Source organism: Pseudorasbora parva, chromosome 16 (genome assembly GCF_024679245.1).
Source record: "Pseudorasbora parva isolate DD20220531a chromosome 16, ASM2467924v1, whole genome shotgun sequence".
NCBI lineage: Eukaryota > Metazoa > Chordata > Actinopteri > Cypriniformes > Gobionidae > Pseudorasbora > Pseudorasbora parva.
The window spans coordinates 32,329,166-32,355,137 of NC_090187.1; the positions used below are offsets into that span (position 1 = coordinate 32,329,166).

General features: G+C 37.8%; 1 protein-coding gene across 4 annotated transcripts; it reads left to right on the top strand.

Annotated features, from left to right (window-relative positions):
- The first annotated feature begins 1,046 nt into the window (after nucleotides 1-1,046).
- nr1h4 (nuclear receptor subfamily 1, group H, member 4) lies at nucleotides 1,047-25,131 on the top strand. 4 transcript variants are annotated; one of them, XM_067420321.1, is made up of 11 exons: nucleotides 1,092-1,203; nucleotides 3,452-3,511; nucleotides 3,641-3,815; nucleotides 7,019-7,396; nucleotides 11,120-11,260; nucleotides 11,702-11,838; nucleotides 13,209-13,307; nucleotides 13,538-13,637; nucleotides 13,837-13,983; nucleotides 19,811-19,924; nucleotides 24,514-25,131. In XM_067420321.1, the coding sequence occupies exons 3-11, from the start codon at nucleotides 3,719-3,721 to the stop codon at nucleotides 24,750-24,752; spliced, it is 1,452 nt and encodes a 483-aa protein (XP_067276422.1). In that variant the 5' UTR covers nucleotides 1,092-1,203; nucleotides 3,452-3,511; nucleotides 3,641-3,718; the 3' UTR covers nucleotides 24,753-25,131. The 4 variants fall into 4 exon arrangements, with proteins under 4 accessions (XP_067276419.1, XP_067276420.1, XP_067276422.1 ...); XM_067420318.1 differs by lacking the exon at nucleotides 3,452-3,511 and having other exon boundaries at nucleotides 1,047-1,203; XM_067420319.1 differs by lacking the exon at nucleotides 3,452-3,511 and having other exon boundaries at nucleotides 1,065-1,203; nucleotides 3,644-3,815.
- The last annotated feature ends 841 nt before the right edge of the window (nucleotides 25,132-25,972 follow it).

Sequence of the window (25,972 nt, forward strand, 5' to 3'; positions counted from 1 at the left end):
TTAAATTATATTAATTAAACTGCTTGTTTTTTTTTTTTGAGTGTATTTTGGTGATTGCTATTAAAACATTTTTCTTTATTTCGAGAAGGAATATGGGGGTTCTGCAAACAGATAAATAAAACATATTAATTTTTCATGTATTTTCACTATTAACTTAGCACTCAAGTAGGATTTTTAATTTTTTAATTTTTTATTATTTTATATTTTTAATTTTAGAAATAGTTTTTTTTCCTCCTTTAATAACATTATTATAAATATTTGATCATGTTTTGGTCATAAATCACAAATGTTTATTTATTTAGAGGACCCACCATAGCACAAAAAGTCCTAACATTTTAGAAATTATGGTTTTATAAGCATAATAAGGTTACTTAATTTTCTTTTTTTACTATATCAAACAAAATTATAAAGTATTTCTAAAAATTCCATGGAAGGGACGATTGAAAACATTCGAATAATCTCAAAGTTAGGAACACAAATGACGCAAATTTAAGCAGGCCAAATGTCCATTTCAGTGTATATTACGGAACTGTCTTTGAGAAGCACTCTATGAAAGAGATCTTCTGAAGCTTAATTCCAGCAACTGACACTGGTGTCAGCCTGCCATGTGTTGCCAAATGTGTCATCATGCCCGTTTAGAACATCACGAGCCAAGTTACAGTAGTTGCTTAATGAACAATTCGTCAGACCCTGAAGTAGACTACTGTTCTCTTCAGAACCAAACCATCAAAGATCAAGCTTATAATTTAAAGACAAGTATTGGATAACAAACATTTTAGTGATGAGCCAAAATAGAGCTGAAGTGTATCTATTGAAATGCTTTGAATTGCATGAGAGACTAGCATTATTCAGTAATAATTGTGTTTACATGAGTGGTGTGTGGGGGTGCATCACTGGGGAATGTGTTGGGAAGAAGGATGTTCTGTACTGGTTATCTCTCGCTATTAAGGAGGTAAGGCTGCATTTGTAGGCCTGTCAGCCAAAGTTTGGAGCTGATGGGAGAGGGAGGGACTGCTGCTAGTACTCATGAGGAGAAACAGAGAGATAGTTTAATTAATAACCACTGTCCCTTTTCCCTATGACCCCATCCACTCAGAGAACTGTCTAGTTACACAGAATCAGCTTGAAACCTCTTCCCAAACACTGATGGCTTTGAATATCAAAACGGGACCACAGAGCACACCGCGTCTGTCAAAGCAATAGGTAAGAAAATACAATTTTGGATATTTGTGACTAAAATAAATCAGCTATGATAGCTTATAACTTTGGGGTGGGGAGATTTACTGATTTGAAATTGCTCTATGTTATGGAGACCCTCCGTGTGTACGAGCATGTAAGCTCATGGGAAATTATAGACTGGATTAATTACATATAAAAATGGGAAACTGGTTGTTGTGACTGAAGTATCAATCAATATCGCTAATGGTTGAGGCCTGGTCTCATAGCTTGTGACACTGTGGACTTGTCCACATATCGTAAATCACAGCACTGTCACTTTTCTTAAAAGAACCAGTGTTTCATCTTGTATTATTTACAAGTAAGGTGCGTGTGAACAACTGCACTGATGATGGAACACAAAAGATTGTTGCTAGAATTGCTTTATACGGTTTCAAATGAGCATAAGCAGACATGCTAATATTGACATTTTAAGAACATTTAAGCACACAACGTTTTACTGCCTGGACCTTTTGTTCCAGGAAGTAAAAGTTCCTTTTGTTATTTTTATGGTTTATTAAAGTAATATCACTCTGAAGTAAAGTAACTAAAATCTAATTTCATAGTGCTAAAAGTGAGAAGGGACATAGTGATTAAAGGTTTTTATGTAACACTTTATTTTGATAGTCCACTTTAGACATTCTACTAACTATAAGTAACTTTGCAACTACGTCAACTAACTGTCATTAGAGTATTAGTAGACTGTCTGATTAATATTTACTAAAACTTTATTTTGTCGGTCCCCCAACAGACATTCTACTGACTCTAAGCAAATTGGCAGCTACAATTCAACTTATTCTTCTAACCCGAATCCTAAAACCTAACCATAACCTACCAGTCTACTGACAGTCTACTAATACTCTAATGAGAGTTAGCTGACATGTTGTAAATTTACCTATAGTTAGTAGAATGTCTAAAGTGGACTATCAAAATAAAGTGTAACCGGTTTGGTAAAACACTAAAGGTATAGTTTACCCAAAAAGGACAATTTGATGTTTATCTCCCCCAGGGCATTCAAGATACAGGTGACTTTGTTTGTAGAACACAAATGAAGATTTTTAACTCCAACTGTTGCGGTCTGTCAGTCGTATAATGCATGTAAATGGTAATACACGAGAGTATGAGAACTATGAGAGTAAAAAAACCATGCACATACAAATCCATATTAAACCCTGCGGCTCGTGACGACACACTGATGTCTTAAGACACTAAATGATCGGTTTGTGCAAGAGTATCTATACAATTTTTTTTACCTCTAATACACCACTTCAGCGCACGATCACTCTGGTCGGGGCAATCAGATCATGTATAGAGTCAGTGGGCGGGGCTTAACATAATGATGGCTGAGTTGTGCTTGTGTGCTTCTAGTAAACACAGAAACTGGCGAACGGTGGTCTTTCGAATCAGCTTTGACCACGACTCTGGAAGACTTGGAGTTAAGCTTTTTTCTGAGAAAAGAACAAAGAACGGCACTGAAGTCATTCTTAAGAAGGGAAGATGTGTTCGGAGTTCTGCCGACCGGATACGGCAAAAGTTTAATCTGACAACTAGCTCTGCTTCACCTTCATTGCTCTGGTTGATTGTAGCGCTACCCAATTGCGTGCACGCCGTGCAGAGGGAGTTTGAAAGTTTATACCGCCCCTCCGATTGAGCCCTGTCAATGGTGAGTTTCCAGACCAAACATCTTGATGTGAGTCTGGCTTGTCAGGCTGTGTGGAACTGGATTTTAAAGGGAATGGGAGATGAGACTCTAATTGGTTTATTACACGTTATGCACAAAACACACCTATGACTCATTAAGAGACTAAAACTCTTTTGGACCGTGCACCCAGCGCGACAACCGCTCTTTCTGTCGTTAAACTGGCAAAAGTTAATTCGGACACAACTTAAGTGCACCTGCGCCATACGCTTCGGACCATGCGTTCAGATCGTTAAAATAGGACCCTATGAAGTGTTAAAAAGTTGCCTGGTCTAACCTGGCCTGTAGAGAAAAATATTAATCTGAGATGACTAGATAAAATAATGTGCTGTGCTATCAAAACACAATGTTCACAATGATGACGATAGGTATTTCAGCGCAAGATTGTTCAGGCTTGCTAAATAAATTTACCAGAGCTAAAACTGGAGCTAAGGTCACTGCAGTCATTTGTAGCATTTCCCACAAAAAACATAAAAATTATAATAATGTCTTTTATATCTGAAATGTCTTTTAATAGTTAAACCATAATATTCACAGGACATTGTCCTCCTGAATGGTTTCGCAAGGGGATCTGAATGAAATTGCCGTATTATAAAGGTTAATCACTGTTTTTTGTCCTAAATCAAAGTGTAACAATTTATGTAGAGTGTTTTACTATATTGTGTAAATACTTTTATTTGCAATAAAATAAGTAAGAAATAATTTCCTCCATTTGTTATTGTCTAGAAGAAAGGATTAACCCCAATCATTTCCATCTGGACTGAGTGGTCTTTGGATGCCAAGACTCAACACACAGGCTTCTGAATGAATGAGTGGGTGGGCCATGACGTCAATGTGGTGGGACCTTTACAGATCCCACCCAGCGATGCGTTCCCCCTATCAGAGGGCTCACACTTTTTTGGTGAGTATATCGAAAATTCACACTGATTTCTTTCTTATGTTTGGCTAATCTTATATATTTTGCAATTGGTGATGAAATAAAACTATGAGTCAGAAACTACAAAACGAATTGAAGAAAATTTCTGCTATTAGCAGAAGTCAAAAAGTGAAACTGTCAATTTATTTTTGCCACCACATGTCTGTATGTTTTGTCCTAGATGACATTTATAAAATCAGTCCTACCTGTAATGAGACCGGGAACTGTGACTGTCAGGTTAATGAGCAACTAAAGCAACCTTTGTTCACACTAGCACTTCTGGGGTGTTCAAGTGTTCAGGAACAGTAATACTTTGTGAAAAGAGACACAAAGACATGCTGAGGAGTTGAAGTAACATAGTTGGATGGTTAGGGGAATCAATACAGCTAATGATCATCAGGACCCTTACTGGGTCACACTGAAATGGCCATGGTTCAGGAGAAGGCTTCAGGTCAGTACCATCTCATGATACTGACACAGTGCTCATAGTACGTGTTGTTGAAGAAGTGTAAATATAATACACACTTTTTAATGCCTTATTGAACAGACAGGTTGCAATAAGTTTGTTGTGAAATTTTCTTTTGTCACTGTTGGTAACTAAACTACATTTGGGCTTCTTTTTTTCATATTCTTTTAATAATGAAAACAAAATTGATGACCTCATGACTGAAGAGTTAGGCTTGAAACATTTAGGTATTCTAACTTTATTTCCAGCATCCTTGTGTTCTGAAAATGGTCAGACCACAATTCTAAAATGCAATATGTAACATAAAGTGCTTGTACAATTCTCAATGCTGCCACAAGAGGAGCTGTATTAGCATGTCTTCAATTGTCTTCTTTTATAATCAGCTTTCTCTTTAAAAAATGAATGAAAAACTACTGGCAGCTTATAACCTGGACATTATCCAGTAATTTTACAATACATTTCTGTTAGCCCTAACAGGTAAAACACCTGTACATTTTTTTAAATTAAATTTCTACAGTACATTATTCCCTATTTTTACTGTCATGCTAAGAAAATTAGTCAACATGTTTACAGCAACAAACCTAAATAATGACAAATGCGGTTAAAAGTTGCAATGTAACAGAAGTTGCAACAAATCTGTTCTTATGTGTTAAAAATGATCAACTGCTCTTAAACTGTGTAATGATCTGCAACTGCCCATTAGACAGGGCTCTTCGCTGTCTATTTTTAAATAGCATATTAAAATTCATATTTACTAGCCTGACAAGCCATACCCACATCAACATGTTTGGTCTGGAAACTCACCATAGACAGGGCTCAAACCGAGGGGCGGGATAAACGGTTGTCTTTCAAACTCCCTCTGCACGTGATAGGATAGCGCTACACCAACCAGAGCAAAGAAGTTGAAACGGAGCTTGTTGATAGATTAAACATTCGCCGGTCGGCAAAAACTCAGATCACTCAGACACACACATCTTCCGTTTTTAAAAATGACTTCAGTGCCGTTCTTTGTCCTTTTCTCAGAGAAAAGCTTAACTCCAAGTCTTCCAGAGTCGCGGTCAGAGCTGATTCGAAAGGCCGCCGTTCACCAGTTTCTGTGTTTACTAGAGCACGCAAACGCAACTCAGCCGTCGTCATTATGGCCCCACCCACCGACTCTATACACGATGTGATTGGCCCGGCAAGAGTTAGGGGAACACATCTTAGAAGGGTATTGCGAGTTGCTAGATGACATTCGCAGGCAGATTAGATTTGCTGCCGTTAGGGCGCATCTAGATTTCTAGGCTACATATTTACTCCTTGGCCTTTGACACCTGAAGTTGACATTTTGTTTCATTTTATTGTTTCTATGGTATTGCGGTTCATCCGGAATCTGTTATATTTGTATTTTATGTATTATGAGTTATGGATTTTTGCTGTACATCACTTTGGTCCACTTCAGTTGTTTTAAAGTGCTTTATAAAAAAAGTTTGATTGATTTATAATTATTGAAAATATTTTTTTTTTAGGGTGGGGTTATATCATCTATGCCAGTATGCCAGTTGTAGTTGATTGTAAAAAAAGAGGAGGAGCTTAAAAAGACTAAATGATTGGAGAAGTCTGTTGTTTCACTGGGAGATTAAAAATGAACCCTTTGGTGTGATCACACTGGTGTGATTAGAAGTTTCAATGCATCATACAGACTATATAAATTGACGAAATGTTTTATTCATATCAGATACACATTGTGTAAGTATTAGGTAGCGATAAGATTTATTTTATACTTTCTTTAACTCCATAGACAATCATGTATTTTGGGAGAAGTGGATTAATTGATGTGTTGTAAATCGGAGATATATGATTCTCTGAATTGTGGTGCAAACTAACATGGCGAAATCGATCAGCTAACATGATCATTATAAAGGTTTATAATATTAAGGTGATAAGTTCTAAAATCTAAAAGCCTTAACTCAGCTAGAGTATTTTGAACTTGCATGTGAAAGGGTTAACAATTACGAGCTTAAATAAAAAAGAATAATGCAATGTATGCAGTGATATATTGTTAAGAATGAGTTCTATAATTTTAATTTAGAAAATGGATAGGGATTTACAATATATGCTGACTACATATTTGAAATGAACTCTAGCACCCCCTGTAGTACAGACCCATACATTGTCTCAGCGTTTCCTTATGCGTTTGTGTACATGTGTAAAAAGATTTACTTGTTGTCTTGTTTATTAATAGAGCCAAAAAGTGAATTCAAGTGAATGCATTTAGACCTATTACCCACAAAAGTGCACTCAACTGTCCAATTATTTTAAAAAAACAAAAACAAACAAACAATCAAAACTGCTATCAAAAATGACCATATAAAATCTATAATCAAATCCCTCAGACAGTGAAATTGTGTAAAAGTCCTTGGTAAATAATTTCTTGTTTTAATTCTGGGTGTGTTTGACTTCTGTACATGTCACATAATCTATTGCTACTATTTGGATAGAGGCTGGTTATGTTCCTAGATAGTTTTTAATATTCACTTATCAGTTAGTGGAGGTTTTAATGGCTCTGAGGGAGTCTGCAAGGTAACAGTACCTCAGTGTGTTGTAGTTTCACTAATTGTCCTGTTGGCATAAGAACTATTAGCACTTGTGCTGGGCTAAATCAGCAAGGTTAACTTGATCTTTGTTTCTCCATGACATGTAAACTGACGAGCACTACTCACTCCTGCCATCTTCTCCTTAGATATTCTGGCAGAGCAGAACAGTCCTTTGCTACATGATCAGGAGGTCATGCCCTTCACCAGCTATCCCAGCATGCAGTACACCTCAGTGGAGCCCTCCATGTCATCACCATCATACTACTCCAATCAACACTGCTACTCACAGTACAGTGGGGAGGAATGGTATTCTACATCCAACGTGTTTGAGATGAGAAAAGGACCGCTGGATGGTGGCTTTGATAATGAGCTGGGCGAGTCTTGCCCTATAGTCCCGACTGTGTATAGAAGATCCAGAAACGCAACCCACTCCGGAAAGAGCAAAGGAGAAGAACTGTGTGTTGTCTGTGGAGATAAAGCATCAGGGTATCACTACAATGCGCTCACATGTGAAGGATGTAAAGGTGAAGTATTTTTTGCTGCCGTTTTCACTCACAAAGCATTATTTGGCATGCACAGGGCTAAGAACCAAGAACCGGTTCTTATTCAGATTTGGTTTAAAAAATGGTTCCATTTGGTTCTGTTAATAGTTCTCCCAAATCCATGAAACACAGCTACTGAATCAACAGTGCGAAGTAGACAGCTCAAACTGTCCGATTCCCAATCTAATCTTTTATACTGTTTTTTAAGAAGAGAATCAGGTATGTGCGTTGGAATATGAATGACTGTGGCCGAGTTTGACATCCCTGTTGTAAGCTGTATGTTTGATTAACTAACTTAACTTAACTATTCATTTTTATTACACTGCAAGCTGCATGTTTTTGATTTTCTAAAAAATAACTCATTTAAGTAATTAGTTCGGAAACCTGACTAGAATGACAGCGCCATATGGTTTTGCTTTACTAAAAGAATAGATTCCAGCATCAGATTAATACTTTCAGGAATCAGACTACACTTCCCCACACTGTAAATTTTTCAAATGAGCCTGAAGGACTTGATTAGCTGAAACAGGTGTAATTAATTGAGGTTGAAGCTAAACTCTGCAGGGCTGTGGCCCTCGAGGAACTGAGTTTGACACCACCAGCTTATGACTATAAAGGCTATACTGAGATCAGTTTAGTTTTTCATATGTAGATAAAGATACACATATATAGACATTCTCAGTAATAGTTTATATAAATATAAATCAATTAAATATGTTGAAATGTTAATGTTTGGTTTGTGATGTTGTACAATCTGCCTATTATTGGATTGCATCTTCTTTTTGTATTTTTTGTTTTTTACCATAATTTATTATTAAAGGTACACTATGCGATTTTTGGCTCTCTAGCTGTTATGAAAATATATGCCTTTTGCGGAAGAACAGTGTTTTGGTTGTGCTTCAGCTCTGCGTGACTGCGCGAATGATGATTCTTTTTCTCATAACTAAACAGGAGAGAGATATTATCCTACTGTTCATAAAACATTCACTACTAGGCTTTAGAGATATAACTACTTTAGAAATAGACACAGTACTTCCTTGAAAATAAATTCCAGCACATTGCAACAGTAACCCATAATGAAATGACCCTTCACCATAGATAATGCTTTACAATCCACACTGTGGCAATTTATGTGCTCAATAAAATTCTATACTCACCTGAGTAATAAAACGCCGTCTCCAAAATGCTTTAAAATTTCAAATCCCTCAGTTTCCACCATCTCTGAAAAGCCAAGCCAATTTTGTTTCTCATTTTATTACACGCTCTGACATTCTCTTTTTGCCACACTCTAAAAAAATGCTGGGTTAAAAACAACCCAAGTTGGGTTGAAAATGGACAAACCCGGAAATTGGGTTGTTTGAATAGGTCCATTTACAGTGTTCAAATTACCCAATATCTGGGTTTGTCCATTTCCAACTCAACTTGGGTTGCTTTTAACCCATCATTTTTTTAGAGTGCAGCAGGCTCTGCATTTTTTTTATTCCTGGGACGTTCGAGATTTAGCGCGCTCCATGTAAACCTTTTTCGCTGGTTTTGACAACTAACCTAGAAAGTACTCGAGCAACTTTCCTCTGTTTACGAATAGCACGCCCTCTCAAGTGATGTAGGCCTACATGTAACGGTAGTCACTGTGCAAGTAAACCTCACTCCTCTGTCCTCAAAAGATGAGGAAACCTGCGAAAACAATCCCGACTGGTAAAAACCCACTTATAGGCATAACATAGTAAATCAGGTTAAGACAAGAACACATTTGGCAAGAAAGATCTGTGATGTTTTGTTAATTTTGAACAAAAAATGTTTAATAGCGTACCTTTAACTCATCTGGCAATTCAATTGTATATGTAAGGGATAATGTACACCCAGCCGGTTGTTATCGTAGAATAAAAGCCGACAGAGTGATCAGGACCCCGACGCTAAGACTTTTTCTTAAAAAGTCCAGGCTAACGTTAATCCAAGCAGTAGTTGTAGTTGTGTTTGAAGTCCATAAAAAATGCAGCTGTCCGTCAAATAACGTGCTCCACACGACTCCGATGGGTTAATAGAGCCTTCTGATTTGAATTGATGCGTTTGTGTAAGAAAAATATCTATATTAAAAACGTTATAAAGGAAACCTGCCTTGAAGTCTTCCATTGTAACCCACGGCTGTTTAAGCCACAAGATGGCGACAGCGTTAAGCATAGAAATAGTACCGGTCAAGATAACTCGTAGTACCTGTATGAGCGGTTGTTATCTGGAAATAACGTACCGCTGGAATGCGCGATTGACCAATCAGAAGTATTTCACAGAGCCGTGTAATAATTCCAGATAACGACAGATTTGTCTGAAAGAAGAATGTCATATACACCTATGATAACTTGAGGGTGAGTAAATCATAGGCTTGGTTTCATTTTTGGGTGAACTAACCCTTTCAGCATTCATTTTCAACATTTAGCAAGGGCATATGGCAAATCTTCAGCAATTGATAAAGGCTTAAAGCAGTTTGGAACTGTTTTTCTTCGTGGAAGCTTTGCGTAAGAGCTAATAAAATATTTAATCTCAAGACAATATTTTGTGTCTAATAATTATTTATTTGAGACTAGTAGCCTTCAGAGTGATGCAAGACCCCTCTGCTTCACATCGGGGTGCTGATCACTCTGTCGGGGTTTATTCTGCGATAACAACCGGCTGGGTGTACATTATCCCTTACATAACATACCGCTGGAATGCGCGATTGACCAATCAGAATCAAGTATTTCACAGAACCATGTAATAAATATTATATATATCCCACCAGCCTGGCGTAACAACATTGCCTCAGCCAATGGTGTGAGTTTAGTGTGGGACTATCTGCAATATCATTTTATGCAAGAGGCCTAGAAATTGAACATTTAAACATGAACAAACATAGCTTTGCTATTTTTATTTTATTTGATATATAACATGTAGTACAGTTGCACCCATCGTTCTATGAACTCTTTGAACCGTCATAGATATTGCAGTGTGCCTGGTCTTACAGTGTAGCTATGGCTACATAACTTATGAAGTACGTAATAAATGACATGGAACCCCATGCGTCAATTTTAGCTCTTTGGAAAATCATTGGCTGAATGACTGCAAGTGTAATTCCACCTGTGCATGGACAATGCCCATAGGGCAGATTCTGGGCTATGTGTCCCGAGTTCCACAGGCATGGCTGGGTTTGCACCTTCACGTTCAGTTTGGATTGGGTTCCCTCTCAGCTTTCTGCTGAATAATGATGTAGGCAACCAGAGCCACACTGCGCCATGCAAAGTTAATGTGTGTCATTGTGGTCATGGGCTCATGCTGGAATAATTACCTGTTCCAAAAACAACTGCACATGTTTGTCTGCAGCCTAGAACTGAAAATCAAGCATCCCAGAGTATCGGTATTACAGTACTGAACGTAATGTCTTAAACATTACACCATATAAATTACACGCACTGGGCTGCAATGAACCTATTCTTTGATCTGTGTTTACAAAGTGACCTTCTTGTCTCTCCTAATAGTTTAGGCTTGTAGCGTAGCCAATATTGCTTCTAGTGTTTTTATTTTAGTTTTCAGAATAGCAGAATGTTATAGAGCAAATTGTTCAGCACCTACATGCTTTTGTATGTTTATCCTTGCCATCTGTGAGTCAGAAAACTGGGGAAATTGAACATTATTGAATATTTTACTTGGTTATTGATGCAAAGGTTTTTTCTCCAGGTTTCTTCAGAAGGAGTATCACAAAGAATGCTGTATATAAATGTAAGAGTGGAGGAAACTGTGAGATGGACATGTACATGCGCAGGAAATGCCAAGAGTGTCGACTCAGGAAGTGCAAAGAGATGGGCATGCTCGCAGAATGTGAGTAAGAGTACTGTAAATGTTGTAAAACACATTCCTGTTCAACAAATACATCAGCCTAAAAGTCACGCGCAATGTGAAATCAGATGAGGCACTTTGATTTCTGAATCAGTAGTTTTCAGTAAATATTATTAATTGGAACAGTCAAAAGCAGTGCCTCGTGTTCTGATATGAGATGGTTTGAGTTCAAATAATATTGGATAACTTGAGATAAAATATTATTAGTTTGTGAAAGAAAAGCTGCATTTGCTAAGCTTCTCGTGAATAGGATGGATGGAAATAGATGAAAATACTGAACTGTTTCCTAGAATCACTTGTTTTAATTAGCATACAACAAAGTCTCTATATAGTTTAAAAGATATTGTACATAAACCTTGATGAGAAACAGACTGATTGTATGGCAATTTTATTTATGTATCTATTTTGTTTTTGCATCCTCAGGCTTGTTAACCGAAATCCAGTGCAAATCCAAAAGGCTGAGGAAAAACACAAAAGCCTCCTCTGACGAAAGTATAGGGGATGATGTTGGTGATAGTAGAGATGCTAAACAGGTTGTATCTACCACAAAACCCTCCAAGGTAAGACCGCAGGTACTGTCTGATTGGGTTATTATAAGTGTTGGGGGTAACGCATTAAAAGTAACTTGAGTTATGTAATCAGATTACTTTTTTCAAGTAACTAGTAAAGCAATGCATTTAAATTTACAACAAAATGTCTGAGTTACTTTTTCGAATAAGTAACTCAAGTTATTTGTTTTTACAATTATTGACTGACAGCTCTCCTATCCAAATGTTGAAAAAAATCATAAGTCAGAGGGGTTGTGTGTGAATATGATGGTTATTGTAGTTCTAGACTAAATTTGAGCATTTACTAATCTCATTTGCACAAAATCAGACTTTTTAGAGTGCAGACAAACCTTTTTAGAGTTTTTTAGAGTGCAGACAAACCTGCACTCTAAAAAATGCTGGGTTAAAAACAACCCAAGTTGGGTTGAAAATGGACAAACCCAGAAATTGGGCTGTTTTAATGGGTCCATTCACTGGGTTTCAAACAACCCAATTTTTGGTTTTGTCCATTTTCAACCCAACTTGGGTTGTTTTAAATTTTTTAGAGTGTGCATGAATTAAATATATTAATTACACAAATATATTTTTGTATTTAATCTCACTTTATGAACCAATGTCTTTGCTGCTGACCTTCAATGATCCACTTCAAGAACTGTGCCCTGTACTGTACAGGCGTACATTTGCATTTCTTTCAGCCTGAGGCTTATTCATTTCACTTTTGGTGTGAAAGGGCCTTTACATTTGCCAAAAATATTACTTTTTGTTGTTATTAAAAAACAAACAAGCAAGCAGGTAAAAAAGTAACACAAAAGTAACGTAATGCATTACTTTCCATAAAAAAAGTAACTAAGCAATGCAATTAGTTACTTTTTTAGGGAGTAACGCAATATTATAATGCATTACTTACGTAACTTTCCCTAACACTGGTTATTATTATAATCAGTGGTGATTTTCTAGAAAAACCATGATGCAAAAATGTCACATTTTTGATTAGTTCAAGTTTAAGTTTTTGAAATACAGTTTTCTTGGTGCCATGCGTGTTATAGAATAACTTCTTAAGCATAATTGCAAACTAAAGTTAAGTGTGTTCTATGGCAACTTTTATTGAAGTGCTATAAAAGGTTAAAGGGCAACCTCAATGATTCTCTTCACCATGGTGACAAAATCTAATTTTTCTCACTCTTGCCCACATATACGGTTACTTCTGAAATATTTTATGATAAAGGGTTGTAAAATGGCTGTTCAGGATCAGAAGTTGGCTAGTTGTTAGTAGTTTCATTAGTTCATTAGTTCAGTAGTCCACGTAGCTGGATCACCCTGATACAAATGCAGAAAAAAAGGTTTATACATTTTTGATTTTTTGGCACATTTTCTCATTTCAGGAGAATATAGAACTGAGCCAAGACCAGCAGGCTTTAATAAGTTATATAGTTGACGCTCACAACAAACATCGCATCCCTCAGGATATGGCAAAAAAACTGGTATGTCTTCTAGTAATAATAAAAAAAACATCAACCTTATCTTCCTTTAGTTCACCTTCTTTTATCTTTCTATGATCCATTAAATGTACAAAGCAGTCAAATGCTACTGTTAAAATCAGTAAACAACTTTGCCTCTTCTTATCTCTGTTAAATCATTATGTAACCAAGGTTATTACAACCCCAATGTCATAAAACAGTGTTTTTTTTTGCATGCTGATATTTGTCCACAGCTACAAGAGCAATTTAACGCAGAAGAAAACTTCCTTCTACTGACCGAAATGGCAACTAGTCACGTTCAGGTGTTGGTTGAGTTCACAAAAAACATACCAGGTACTGTTATTTCACTTTCTCAAACAGCTATTTCTATAGTAGTTTCTATACCAATTCTGAAAAAATAAAGCAACAAGATCACATAGTTCAAGTTAAAGGTCATGTGACATTTTTACATCGCACTGATGCCCTATGAAGAGGATGCAATAAACTCCAGCAGATCTAAGCAAACATACTCAGGTTATTGTTTTCTGAGCAGGTTTTCAGTCTCTGGATCATGAAGATCAGATCGCTTTATTGAAAGGTTCTGCCGTAGAGGCAATGTTCCTGCGTTCGGCCCAGGTCTTCACTAAGAAACTCCCCAACGGACACACTGAGGTGCTGGAGGACAGGATCAGAAGGAGCGGTAAGCTCATTATTTAAATTGCAGCATGATTTACAGCATGATTCATGAACAGCTTCTATGGAGTGTTCAAATGAAACGTGACTCTGTAGGACTGGGTTTCAAACTAGTATGCCACATACTTGTTGAGTCCCTCAAAGCCCAAAGCAAAGTCCATTAAGTTCACTGGGCACGTTAAATTAATAATGTATCCGTCCGCCCTAAATAACGTCAGGAAATTTGCCATCTTGATAATCGTGTGGTGTATATTACACGTGTAAAAGGACACTAAAGTCCAACTGGTTTCAGTTTCACAGAAGTCTATAGGCACTGGATGACTGCCAGGAACAGCACAAAGAGGAAAGCCCTGATACAGCATGTGCCTTATGTCGTATAATCATATCATTGAATTTTGAAGAACACTTGTTTGTGTCCTAGTAGGATGCACAATCAATAAAAAAAGCATCTTAATGTCGCTCCACATTTACTCCTCGCTGAATCACCTTTATTTCAAAGGTTGCTGCTTTCAGCCTCTCCGAATCTGAAAAGCTGTAACGAACCGTCCAGTTAGTGATATTTCTGAACAGACAGATGAATGCAGAGTGGCGTAGACTGTTTGAGTCCTCCCGCATGGGCTCGGGAATATTTGCGCAAAGCAAAAGGCCAGCGGGGGAGAAATAGACGCACTGTCTAAAGAGACTATTGTTCTCTATCTAAACATCGAGAGGCCTATTGTCCCACTCTCTGGCTCTCAGCGCCTCTGACATTTCTCTGGCGTGAAGCTGCCGTGATGCATCAGGGTTTTTTTTTTTTTTTTTGCTCTCTCCTTTTTTTGGAAAGTTATGACAAAGGTTATCCTTTCATCTTAAGGGAAATGAATGAAACCGTGAAAGTAGTCTGCGTGCTGTGATCATTTCATCTCTCCAGGGTGACGACTGTTTGTATATACTGAGTTTCTGAACAGTCCGTTACACTCCAGCACTGTTTTTCTTTCATATTAACATTTTGGTGAGCTGAATAGTTAAGTCATGTTTTAAATGTCCCAGCTGCATCAGTGAGTCTTCGGTGTGTCAGCTCCCACTGAGGGTTTCCCTGATTGGTCAGTCTGTAAACCAAACCCTTATGGCTCTTCACACTGAATGCTTTACATCAGAAAAGAGCTCTCAGCTTGCATAGCCAGCAAAGAATGATAATTATATCGATGATAATGATAAAGACAAAGACCTCGCACAAAACAGGAAAGCCCTTCAAATAAAGGCTTCAAATGAACTGCTGTTACAGAGAATCCCGCTGAATGTGGAAACGCACAGCTGCGGGGATCCGAGGCCAGATTCAGATCAGCTCTGACCTAACAGACAATACAAAGCAACAAGGTCACGGCCCTGAAAGTCTCCTCCAAAGCAGACAGCAAATAGACAGAAAAAACATTTTCTTAAAGGGATAGTTCACTCAAAAATTTAAATTCTGTCATAATTTACTCACCATCATGTTGCTCCAAACCTGTATGGGTTTCTTTCTTCTGCTGAACACAAAATAAGATATTTTAAAGAATGTTGGTAACCAGACCAAAGTCTGGAAGTCAATGGGTGTTGCAACTGTCTGGTTACCACACATTCTTTAAAATATTAATAATAATAATTTATTACATTTAGTGCTTTTATAGGTAGGCTACTCAAAGTGCTTTTACATATAAAAGGAGGGAATCTCCTCAACCAGAGATATAATTTTTGTTGAAAACTTACTATCAAAACATATGAATATTTCTTTTAAAGGGTTAGTTCACCTCAAATTTTTCATAAATTAGTTTACTCACACTCCTGCCGTTCCAACCCCGTAAGACTTTCTATCCCTCCATTGACAGCTACGCAACTACCATTTTGAAGCTTCGAAAATTCATAGACTGTAAAACTAATCCATGGTTTACTTTAGTTCAATATTTCTGAAGAGACACAATCACTTTATATGATGAACAGATTTTATTTAGACTATTATTCACATAAACATTCCTCTTCTTCTGAGATTTGAGGGCAAATATGCATCAGAGGCGTATTGCTGCCCTCCTTAGTTTATCTGAAGAACTCCGCTTAATATTCTTATATCCTTGTCTGGCTATCACCAGACCTAGCTCAATTTAAAATTGAACATTGGTCTGGGGAGTCTGCTCTGTGTCCTACTGGATCAACTGGCATTATTTGAATGACTCTAAAATGCAATTGGAAAGTCCTTCAACCAATCAGACCACCAGACCACAAGAGACTTGATCAACAGGCAATGACTTTGTTTCTCTGTCTGTTATTTTGTTAAACCCGCCAAAGTGCACCAGGTGGATAAGCCAGTCTTTGATTGGTTCCGGCAAAAGTGTAACAGCAGCAGTAGAAATTAATGTACAGGTTTCCAGACTGAGTTGCTGGGCGAAATCAAATCGCCAGCAGATCAGGCTGGGTTTACCCAGTCTACTTATGTCCTATATAGCCCAGTAACTCCAGTTCGATGCAAAAAGCTGATAACTTTTGTTGTCTCATAGTCCTTAATAAGAATTGATTTCAATAAATAGTTTGTAACTCCAGATTTCAACAGCCCCGAATAAATTAGATTCTTCTCTATGATGGATGATGACATTCTATTGATACACGCCACAATTTTTGCTTTCTTCTAGTGATAACCATACGTCCCCTGATTATTGTTTAAATGTAAAAAGCCCAATTAAACCAAAAAATGTGGACTAAACTGCTACATTCATATGGATTAGTTTTACAATGTCTTTATGGACTTTCTGAAGCGTCAAAGTAGGGAGGGACAGAAACTGCTTAGATTTAGATTCTAGATATCTTAATTTATATTACGAAGGCCCCGTTCACACGGAGACACGTTTAGCTGTATACCTATACATTTTGTACCGTATCAGCGTTTCGTCCACACGGATCCGCCGTTTTGGAAGCATGAATCTGATATTATTTTAAAAACCGGGTCCCAAAGTGAATACATTGAAAACGGCAATCTTCCATTTTCATGTGTACAGCGAATCCGTATATTTTCTGAAACGGTGATGTCATCACACTACGTCCAGCGCGGTGAAAGAGTTGAGGGATACAACTACAGGCACTTGGCATGGGCACATCAATATCGCGTCATTTAATTACCGTATCTGCATTATTGTAAGGGTATGTTTTGGGTTAGGGTAGGTGTAGGCATTAATAAAACACATCTGTTAAGTAGCAAATATATTTATTGTTATTTTATTGTGAGATTTTGCCTCACCTCCGATCACTGCTATAACCCTTCTAGCCACAACTCTTCTTCTCCGTTTTTAGTGTATTTCTGTGGGAGAATTACAGCGCCACACACTGGCCCGGCATGCAAACTACATAGTTTTTAGTTGGTTTCGGTAATCCCGTGTGGACGCAGATATTTCTTGAAACGAGGAAAAAAAAAGATCGGATTGGGAAAGCTCTGGCTTTGTATGGACAGGGCCGGAGATGAACAAAAGTCTAATGGATCTGGAATGGCCAAGGGCGAATTAACGACAGAATTTTCATTTTGGGGTGAATTATCCCTTTAAGAATGTATTTTGAATCTTTGTCTTATACCACAGAGGCAAATATTTTATCTTATAATATAGTAGTATAATTTAAACCAAATTTAAAACTCAAAATGTAATATTTGAAAACAATATTATTAAACTTGCTTCATGTATCATGTTTTAAGAATGTTTACATATTTTTAAAGAAAATGTGATTAAAAAGTGCATAAGATGAAACGTAATAGGCATGACTTTTTATATACAGGTCCTTCTAAAAAAAATAGCATATTGTGATACATTTTCCATAATGTAATGATAAAAATTAAACTTTCATATATTTTAGATTCATTGCACACCAACTGAAATATTTAAGGTCTTTTATTGTTTTAATACTGATGATTTTGGCATACAGCTCATGAAAATCCAAAATTCCTGTCTCAAAAAATTAGCATATCATGAAAAGGTTCTCTAAACGAGCTATTAACCTAATCATCTGAATCAACTAATTAACTCTAAACACCTGCAAAAGATTCCTGAGGCTTTTAAAAACTCCCTGCCTGGTTCATTACTCAAAACCGCAATCATGGGTAAGACTGCCGACCTGACTGCTGTCCAGAAGGCCATCATCGACACCCTCAAGCGAGAGGGTAAGAAGTCACCTCAGTGAAAAGTCTGTGGGAAGGAAAAAGTGTGGCAAAAAAACGCTGCACAACGAGAAGAGGTGACCGGACCCTGAGGAAGATTGTGGAGAAGGACCGATTCCAGACCTTGGGGGACCTGCGGAAGCAGTGAACTGAGTCTGGAGTAGAAACATCCAGAGCCACCGTGCACAGGCGTGTGCAGGAAATGGGCTACAGGTGCCGCATTCCCCAGGTCAAGCCACTTTTGGGCTACAGAGAAGCAGCACTGGACTGTTGCTCAGTGGTCCAAAGTACTTTTTTCGGATGAAAGCAAATGTTGCATGTCATTCGGAAATCAAGGTGCCAGAGTCTGGAGAAAGACTGGGGAGAAGGAAATGCCAAAATGCCTGAAGTCCAGTGTCAAGTACCCACAGTCAGTGATGCCATGTCAGCTGCTGGTGTTGGTCCACTGTGTTTTATCAAGGGCAGGGTCAATGCAGCTAGCTATCAGGGGATTTTGGAGCACTTCATGCTTCCATCTGCTGAAAAGCTTTATGGAGATGAAGATTTGGTTCTTCAGCACGACCTGGCACCTGCTCACAGTGCCAAAACCACTGGTAAATGGTTTACTGACCATGGTATTACTGTGCTCAATTGGCCTGCCAACTCTCCTGATCTGAACCCCATAGAGAATCTGTGGGATATTGTGAAGAGAAAGTTGAGAGACGCAAGACCCAACACTCTGGATGAGCTTAAGGCCGCTATCGAAGCATCCTGGGCCTGCATAACACCTCAGCAGTGCCACAGGCTGATCGCCTCCATGCCACGCCGCATTGAAGCAGTCATTTCTGCAAAAAGATTCCCGACCAAGTATTGAGTGCATAACTGAACATAATTATTTGAAAGTTGACTTTTTTTTGTATTAAAAACACTTTTCTTTTATTGGTCGGATGAAATATGCTAATTTTTTAGATAGGAATTTGGGGTTTTCATGAGCTGTATGCCAAAATCATCAGTATTAAAACAATAAAAGACCTGAAATATTTCAGTTGGTGTGCAATGAATCTAAAATATATGAAAGTTTAATTTGTATCATTACATTATGGAAAATAATAAACTTTATCACAATATGCTAATAATATGAGAGGTCCTTTTTGAGAAGGACCTGTATATGTTTGGGTGGATTCTGTCTAAGTCTAAGAGGAAATTGTGATTCAGTAAACCCATAGGAGACTCACTGTTGCATTTAAATATGGACAACACTGCCACCCTGAGGCCCCGGAGTGAAACAGGCCATTTATAGAACATTTCATACAATTAATTTTGTTCACTCAAAAAGACAGTTTTACTACTGAATACTTAACAGTTTGACTTAGATTTATTTATTGAAGCTCAAACAAATACAACATTTATGGAGGTACGTTTACAGTGCCATGTCTGAGTGTAGTGTGTACTTAATGTGATCTTTAGTCCAGGAAAAAAGGCATGACCTTCATTTAACTTTAGATCATATCCAGTATGCAAATATGTGCATTGGGTTGAGCAGGTTATTTTTAAACGCAGTTATAGCTTCTAAGAAATATGTTTTGGAGTGGTTACAGGTGGCGGATGTAATACATTGACTGCTGTATTAATGTTGACTTTCAATAGTGATTTAGAAAATAATTGCAAAGCTTGGTGTATATCTTCATGAATAGCTTTATTTCCTCAGGAATATCTGAAGAGTTTATGACACCCATGTTTAACTTCTATAAAAGCATTGGGGAGCTGCAGATGATGCAAGAGGAACATGCTTTACTTACTGCTATCACAATCCTCTCACCAGGTGAGCTGATATCGGTCATTTAATGTTCTAAATAAAAATGAATTAACTTATTTGTTTAGTTTCCTTTACTATTTGTTAATGCATAAGCACCATGTTATGGAAAAGTTACGTTTTTGCACACCTACCAAAAAAAGAAAGAAAAAGAAGTAAATTCACAGTAAGCAATTTCAGAGAATTAGATTTATTAGCTATTGAAAGTGGATCGGACTGTGCACCACAACACACTTGTAGCCAATCAGAAGTAGGGGCCGTATACATCCATGATGGGGGAGACTAATGCCGAGTTCACAATGCCAAAATTTTAGCCCTGATTTTGACTCGCCAACAGGTTTTGCAAAATCGCAACCCATTCTCACTCCCAAGGCGTCACAATCCGAAGCATGATCAAGTGCCTTCTGCGTGACAATGAAGACGCAAAAGGTACCCCTAGGTGTCATTTTTCAACGCGCTAGGTGTTCCATTCATTTCAATGAGAAACCTTTGGCATCATACACAGATGCACTGGGTATGGGAATGTTATCGTCATAGTGAAATTTTATTGGTTTATGATTTCACCATTATGACATGTTGGAGTGTGATTTTCAATTTAATTAGCAAGCACAATTTTATTTACATGTATTTTATTTGCGCTATTAAGAAATGTTTTACATGTAACCCAACCCCACCCCATCCCTAAACCTACCAATTTGTGTGAACATGATATAAAACACAGGATATAACATACGACTGCATCCATGAGTTATTCAAAAAGTTAAATAATCCAAGTTTTCCGAGGCCAAACGATCGATTTGTATGAAGAAAATCCCCAAAAGCGATCAGCATCTCCATCCACAGAAGATCATAAACACATCAAATTTCAAATATTGCCGCCTGTTACGTCAGATTTCATAGTGAAATTCCATTGGCTCTCGTATGTCTTGTGACCAATTGCGTCATTATGTCAGCATTGATTGTAAATTGTCATTGGCTCTCGTATGTCTTGTGACCAATTGCGTCATTACGTCAGCATTGATTGTAAATTGTCATTGGCTCTCGTGTGTCTTGTGACCGATTGCGTCATGCTCAAAAGTCATTTGAATCATTTGAATGAGATATAAATGAGTTCGTTCACGGGGCAGCGGGATCATCATTTCAGTGATTAAAACATCAAGATCAACTCTGTTCTTCACATGAAGACATCGTATGACTTCAGAAGACTTGGAATGCAACACTGTTTTGGTCAGTTTTTGCAATAAATACCTGTGACTGTACATTTATTTGCCTGTTATGTGTTTTATATTGTTTAGATGTGGGTAGGTTTAGGTTAGTAGTTGGGTTAGTTCCTCCAAAATATAAAAGTGGCCTTTAAATATTAATAAAATCATGTCTGCTTTTACAAACGCAAATAATTATATGCGTCTGTGTATGACGCCAAAGGTTTCTCATTGAAATGAATGGAGCACCCAGCACGTCGAAAAATGGCGCCTAGGGGCACCTTTAGCGTCTTCGATGTGACGAGGAAGGCACTTGACCATGCTTTGGATTTTGACGCCTTGGGAGTGAGAACGGGTTGGAAATCGTCAACAAATGCCCGAAATCATAGGCAAATTGGTGCTCGTGCTCGTGCTTGTGCACGTGCTCGTGAGTGACAATCACGCAGTGTGAAGGATCAAAGACGCGATCAGAGAGAATCCCAGACGCTTGCGAGATATTTTGCATGCTAAATATATGGACAGCGATTCAAACTCCTGCTGTGTGAAATGTGTTTAAGAGAGTGAGCAAGAGGGAGATTTGAAGAAAGACTGTAGAACGAAAGATTCCTAAAAGATATCAGGTCTCCAGACTTTTTTTTTTTTTTACTGTAGCCCCTTACTGACACACTATTACAATTACGGAGCACAAGCATGAAAATTTGATTAATTAAATTAAATTTAAATTATTTAATTAATTTAATTAAATCAACAAAGTTATTCCCCAACTTTGACTGTATTATTAAAAAATGCCTTAGTAATAAATACAGGTCCATCTCAAAAAATTACCATATTGTGATAAAGTTCATTATTTTCCATAATGTAATGATAAAAAATATTTTAGATTCATTGCACACCAACTGAAATATTTCAGGTCTTTTATTGTTTTAATACTGATGATTTTGGCATACAGCTCATGAAAACCCATGAAAACCTAATCTCAAAAAATTAGCATATCATGAAAAGGTTCTCTAAACGAGCTATTAACCTAATCATCTGAATCAACTAATTAACTCTAAACACCTGCAAAAGATTCCTGAGGCTTTTAAAAACTCCCAGCCCGGTTCATTAATCAAAACCGCAATCATGGGTAAGACTGCCGACCTGACTGCTGTCCAGAAGGCCATCATTGACACCCTCAAGCGAGAGGGTAAGACACAGAAAGAAATTTCTGAACGAATAGGCTGTTTCCAGAGTGCTGTATCAAGGCACCTCAGTGAAAAGTCTGTGGGAAGGACAAAGTGTGGCAAAAAAACGCTGCACAACGAGAAGAGGTGACCGGACCCTGAGGAAGATTGTGGAGAAGGACCGATTCTAGACCTTGGGGGACCTGCGGAAGCAGTGGACTGAGTCTGGAGTAGAAACATCCAGAGCCACCGTGCACAGGCGTGTGCAGGAAATGGGCTACAGGTGCCGCATTCCCCAGGTCAAGCCACTTTGGGCTACAGAGAAGCAGCACTGGACTGTTGCCCAGTGGTCCAAAGTACTTTTTTCGAATGAAAGCAAATTTTTGATGTCATTCGGAAATAAAGGTGTCTGGAGGAAGACTGGGGAGAAGGAAATGCCAAAAGGCCTGAAGTCCAGTGTCAAGTACCCACAGTCAGTGATGGTCTGGGGTGCCATGTCAGCTGCTGGTGTTGGTCCACTGTGTTTTATCAAGGGCAGGGTCAATGCAGCTAGCTATCAGTAGATTTTGGAGCACTTCATGCTTCCATCTGCTGAAAAACTTTATGGAGATGAAGATTTGGTTTTTCAGCACGACCTTGCACCTGCTCACAGTGCCAAAACCACTGGTAAATGGTTTACTGACCATGATATTACTGTGCTCAATTGGCCTGCCAACTCTCATGACCTGAACCCCATAGAGAATCTTTGGGATATTGTAAAGAGAAAGTTGAGAGACGCAAGACCCAACACACTGGATGAGCTTAAGGCCGCTATCGAAGCATCCTGGGCCTCCATAACACCTCAGCAGTGCCACAGGCTGATCGCCTCCATGCCACGCCGCACTGAAGCAGTCATTTCTGCAAAAGGATTCCCGACCAAGTATTGAGTGCATAACTGAACATAATTATTTGAAAGTTGACTTTTTTGTATTAAAAACACTTTTCTTTTATTGGTCGGATGAAATATGCTATTTTTTTAGAAAGGAATTTTGGATTTTCATGAGCTGTATGCCAAAATCATCAGTATTACAACAATAAAAGACCTGAAATATTTCAGTTGGTGTGCAATGAATCTAAAATATATGAAAGTTTAATGTGTATCATTACATTATGGAAAATAATGAACTTTATCACAATATGCTAATTATTTTTAAAGGACCTGTAGACTTAACATACAGAAATTACAATCTGCGATTTTATTTTATGTTCACTTGGCTGCAAACTTACATTTGAGGGCAGCAGCCCCGGTGCCAAGTTCTTTAAAGTATTGGGTAGCACTGACTGACAATAAAGCACTGAGCATGAGCTGTGTAGATAAAATTTACTTTAAATATTATCATTCATTATGTCGTATTATTAATTCAAAAGCAAAACGAGTGAAGAAAACATTGTCCTGTCTATTATTGGTCCGAACTTATAAATGGTCCGGCCGTGAAACACATATGCATAGCGTAGTTTTGTTCTTCTTTCATTTCGTTTGCCAGTTATATTAGGCAACATTGTAAGAACAAAATTTGGTTGGGCAGGAAAAATGGTCGCAGTCTGGAGCCCCCAGAAAAGGACAGATTATTATCACTGTAAAAGAATGGTTATTATCCGGCAAGAGCTTTAGAACCCGTGTTAATATTAGAAAAGCTTACCAGTAAAGACCTAAGCAGGAAGGCCTGAAAACGAACACAGACTTCGCACTGTTTCTGCTCCATCTGCGAGTAACATTTTTAATGCTATATTTCATAGAATTCTCCTTGTCATTGTTTGTCTGGAGCATTTGGGCTGTCTTCTACTAACAACAAACTCTTGTTTATATACTGTACTTACTTGTATGTTCATTTTTTGTTCTTCCTTGTCTTTTGTTCTGCATTTTTGCTTTATTTTCCACAAAGCATTACTTGCTTTGCTTCAGCTATAATAAAGAGACATCTACTCTGGGGCAAAGAAGGCAGGGTTGTGCTTGTTTGGAGTGATTCCTATATCAACAGTGTTTCCCAGAAATTGCTTACTGCACCTTCAAACCATTTAAAACTCACTTTTGTTTCTTATGTAATCAATTTGTATTGTTCCAATAATAAGTTATGTGGTTACATGGTTATTGATTTATAAAGTCACAACAGGGAAGCTAACACATTTTTTTAACCTTCTGAAGGCCACAACAAAATGTGTTCCATTTGACTGAAACTGTTCTATCTAATCACAGACAGACCGTATGTAAAAGACCAGCAGGCAGTGGAGCGTCTGCAGGAGCCCATGTTGGAGGTGCTGAGGAAGGTCTGTAAGCTACAACACCCTCAGGAGCCCCAGCACTTTGCAAGGCTTCTCGGTCGCCTAACCGAGCTTCGCACCCTCAACCACCACCATGCCGAAATGCTAGAGTCATGGCGCATGAGTGACCACAAGTTTACCCCCCTCCTCTGTGAGATCTGGGACGTTCAGTGACAGAAAATGCACAACAAGCACAACAAAAATGGGTGGGTGAAGGAGAAATGATAAAGACTTTTACTAAGCTGCCAAAGAGAGGAGTTTACACACTTTTGAGAGAAGCTGACTGTTAAAGTATGAAATGTAAACGTTATACATTGCCAAATGTCAAATAAAACAGGAAGTAATAATGCTTTTCAGACATTATCAGCCCTTCAAGAAAAAATTTATGGACACATTTTGATATTGAAATGCCTTTGTAAATGTTTACCTGACCTTTGCTACTTGATTTGTTTGAAATCTGCTTCATCTGAGGATTATATGGCTTTTTACACTTTATGTCTGTTTGTGTATTGTGTAATTCAACTAAATATTTTAATAAAACGTAATAATGTGACACCGCGCCTTCCATCCATCCATCCATCCATCCATCCATCCATCCACCCATCCACCCATCCATCCATCCATCCATCCATCCATCCATCCCATTTTGGTCTGTATCTTTTTTTAAGTGTGCAAATAATCAAAATACTTTTTCATCATAGATTCATGAGCAAGTGAAAAAAAATTGAGGGGTAAGTGTTGATGTGATGATAGGCTACAAAATAAAGTTGATGATAAATACTATATGGCCAAACGTACATGGGCACATGAATGCACTCATTATGTGCTTTTTGAATGGTAATTTCAAAACTTTAATAATAGGGGATTAATCCTTCATTACATTTTCATACATTTACTACTGGGTAAGCTTTAGGTCCCACTTTAATAAGAACTAGTATCTAATAAATAAGTTCTAGTACCTAAAGAATAAGCACTAGCTAATTAATGAGTACTATTACCCAATGGAATACTATTGCCAAAAAAAGAAGGGTACAATGGTGCTAAAAGTATGGCAAGCTGGTTTAACATTTAAAGGTGCCCTAGAATGAAAAATTGAATTAACCTTGCCATAGTGAAATAATAAGAGTTCAATACATGGACATCACATACTGTAAGCCTCAAACCCCATTGCCTCCTACTTCTTATGCAAATCTCGTGAATCAAAAACATAAAAATAAATAGAAAAAAAATAGAAAAATAAGTGCTTCTCAACATAAACCCAACTGTGACGGAAGCGTTGGGGATCATTTATATGTGCACCCCCAACATTTGCATCTGTCCAAGCATGTTCATTGTCAGGCGGAACTGACAAAGCCGAATCTACTGATGGTAAACAAGACACTCGAAGATAGCAA